This window comes from Nematolebias whitei, chromosome 6, assembly GCF_014905685.2.
Source record: "Nematolebias whitei isolate Nwh7 chromosome 6, NemWhi1, whole genome shotgun sequence".
NCBI lineage: Eukaryota > Metazoa > Chordata > Actinopteri > Cyprinodontiformes > Rivulidae > Nematolebias > Nematolebias whitei.
The window spans coordinates 5,531,831-5,535,196 of NC_056503.1; the positions used below are offsets into that span (position 1 = coordinate 5,531,831).

Here is a 3,366-nt window from a genome sequence, read left to right on the forward strand (position 1 = left end):
TGCTGCTGATCTGTTTCATGTTGCTGCTGATCTGTTTCATGTTGCTGCTGATCTGTTTTATGTTGTTGTGTTCATTCGTGCTCATCTGTTCACACAGACTCATGTTTGTGCTGATGTTCGGTGTATTGTTTTGTACTACTAGTGCTTAGCGTATTTTTAGTTAATGTTTTTGTTAGATCATATCTTAGTTCTTGGGTGTACAGGTTTGGGTGTACTTAGTATGTACAGGTTTTATCATCATTGCTATAGTAATATAAGTTCATAATATAAATAGAATTAAGCTCATTATTTGAATAGTCTTAAATATTCCTATTATTAAAGGTCCTAATATTGCACCTTAACACATACTGTATAGCATTTCACCATCTCAATGTACCTTAAATGCTTCATTGTTAACAGGTGCAAGAGGCTTATTTTCATTCTCCAGATCAATACAAATGCAGGTGTTCAGAAATAGTGCAACACCATCAGTGACATTTAGTATATAAAAATATTAATGTTTGATAATTATTTTTTCTATAAGCATATTCAAATAAATGTCGCAATCACAGAGTCCAGTACAGTAACCTGGAGGCTAGCACTAGCATGCTAACTCCACAAACAAACACAGAAACAAACTCACCAGTTCCCACTTTGAGAATACACAGTCAGCTGAAGGTTTTTTCACAAACAGAGACATCTTAAAGTTGAGAGGCGTATAATAATAATAATAATAATGTCATCACAATGTCAGCACTGTATGTTGCCATGGTATCAGTCAGAAATGGCAACTGTGCATTAGATAAAGAGCTTTCAATGGCTTAAAGCATACCTGCAGCCAGCCTGGTTGTGAGTGTCACAGCACGGATCTGTTCCCGGACAAAAAAAACAAAACTGTTCCAAACTGGAAGCACGATCGGTATCGAGTGGTACCGATCGCGCTCGACTGTGAGCTCAGGCACATTTGTCTGTGCCCAGAATCTTCATATCTCTTGTATTGAAGAGGAGCTAGTACGCATGTCCAATTTTTAACAATAGTCTATGGGCAAAGATTCTTGTGACCCCAGGGGACGGAAATACGTCACCAAACTGACGTTTTTGAAAGAAACAACTTAACTCATCATTAACTATAAAATATTTATCTTACACGACAAAAATATATATACATATATTTAGAAATATTTTTGTTTTATTATTTTTTATTTTTTTATTTTTTTTGAGTCTTCAATGTAATATGGTGAGGTTTGAGTGTTGGGGCAGCACCCTAGCACCCTCTATTGATGAGCCGCCACTGGCCAATACTGATGTTGGGAAGGGAAGGCGATGCCGATAACCAGTATAATGACTGAAAATCTTTGAGCTTTGTCCACGCCCAAGAATCTACAAAAACAGCGAATGGAGTGGGGCTTGTTTATTTAGCGCAGCTGTTAGCAACCATGAAGCTAAACTAATGAGATCCAGGTTATACTTAGACCCACAGAAGGTTTACAAGTGGTGCACTGTTCATAAAAACAGTTGTTCATATTTTCTATCCTCCACTATTCACCATAAAGTTAACAAGTGTGTTACATAAATATAAATTAAACAAAGAAACGTCCTTCCCTGTTCATTATTTTATTTATTTATTAACCTTTATTTAACAAGGCAAATCCCACAGAGATCACAGATCTCTTTTGCAAGGGAGGCCTGGACCTAAGGCAGTCTAACATGCATGTTTTTGGTCTGTGGGAGGAAACCGGAGTACCTGGAGAAAACCCACGCAAGCACGAACATGCAAACTCCACACAGAAAGACCCCAGGTCCAAGTGGGGATTGAACACAGGACCTTTTTGCTGTGAGTCAACAGTGCTAACCACTGAGTCACTGTTTAAACAGTCAGTCATGTATGGTGAAAGTCTAATTAGTATTGACCACAGTAGAGTTTTATTTTCTTAGCAGAGAAGTAAAGATTTCAGACAAACAATGCATTTCATTGAGGACAGCAAAGAAAACGTTACGAACACTGATATATATTTAGTGCTATATTAGATTTATTGTTCTGGATAAAGTTTTACAAGGCATTAGCCTATGCTAGGATATCTAAACGTTAGCTTACTAACTTGAGAGGCACGTAGTTAATGACAAGTGGGTTGGAGAATTGAAGGGAATTTATTATTGTTGATTTGTTTTACAGATCAGTTCAAATAAACTTACCATACACTACACAGTATCGCTCGCTGCTTCGGCTGTGCTGAAAGTGAAACTTAAGTAAACGGCAATGACTTGAAAGTAGTCTTCATGCGCACTCTGTAGGATAAATTGTACAATTACCAATTACGTCTGATTCCAGCGTTTTAGGGGTGAACATTAGAAGTGCATAATGGGACAATTATCACTGATACCGATAGGTCCCCAACCATTTATATCAACTTAAAATACCAGCCCTATTGATAGATCAGTCGGGCTCTAGGTAAGATTACACATAAAGCTGTGTGGGAACGAGACACATCTAGTTTGCATACACCTCTCATTTAACCCCTTCAAGAATTGTTTTTAAAGGATCATTTTTCTTTAAGGAGCTGTAACCTCCGTGTGCTTTGTAAAGTGTGTGATGCTTTTACAATAATTTGGTTTTTCTTCTTGACTTTCCTCAGGTTTATCAAAGGCTTCATGTATCGCCACAAAGATCGCTGTCCAGAGAACGAATATTTCCTGGATTATGTGCGCTACTCCTTCCTGATGAATCTGCACCGGAACCTGCCCAAGAACGTCCTGGACAAGAGCTGGCCAACACCTCCAGCTGCTCTAACTGAGGTGGGAATCTGAAATAATCTGAGTTTAGACTGAATGAAAAAGCTAACATTGATTCTTGTATTGATTGTTCTTTATTACAAATAGCATGAACCCAAGAAATGTCACGTTTGTTGCAATATGTCGTTTCCAGTTGGGGCAGTAAACAATTTACCGTAGTACAGTTCTTCTCAATTATTTTCTGTTACGCCCCCCTAGGGAGAAGTAAACATTTCACGCCACCCTCTAACTCTCCACCGCAACTGTAAATAGTATCATTTGTCTATAAAATTGTTATACATGCACTTCTGCATAACATTGTGTCCTTATTAACATTAAATTTAAAAAAAAGAAATATAGATCAACTTACAATGAAGAATAACTGTATTAACATTATTTTATAGTCTGTAACAGAAACAACTTAAAGTGCATCAATTTGCCTGAAAAAACAAATCCTTTTTTAAACTGTAAACATTTTTGACCATTTGATACTGAAAAATCAAATTAAATATAATCAATAAATAATAATAAATTCAAATTGATCAGCAACATTTTAATTCAGGAGTGTTGAATAAAACACTTTGATCTACAAAAAACAATAATGAATAAAACAATTTG

General features: G+C 36.5%; 1 protein-coding gene across 1 annotated transcript in view; it reads left to right on the forward strand.

Moving 5' to 3' along the window:
* Positions 1–2,612: 2,612 nt before the first annotated feature.
* Positions 2,613–3,366, forward strand: part of LOC119411075 (unconventional myosin-Ic) — a gene marked incomplete at both ends in the record, with an annotated part of 2,619 nt that continues 1,865 nt past the window's right edge. The window contains 1 exon segment of the mRNA XM_037677998.1: positions 2,613–2,772. Within this exon segment, the coding sequence (XP_037533926.1) occupies positions 2,629–2,772 (144 nt within the window).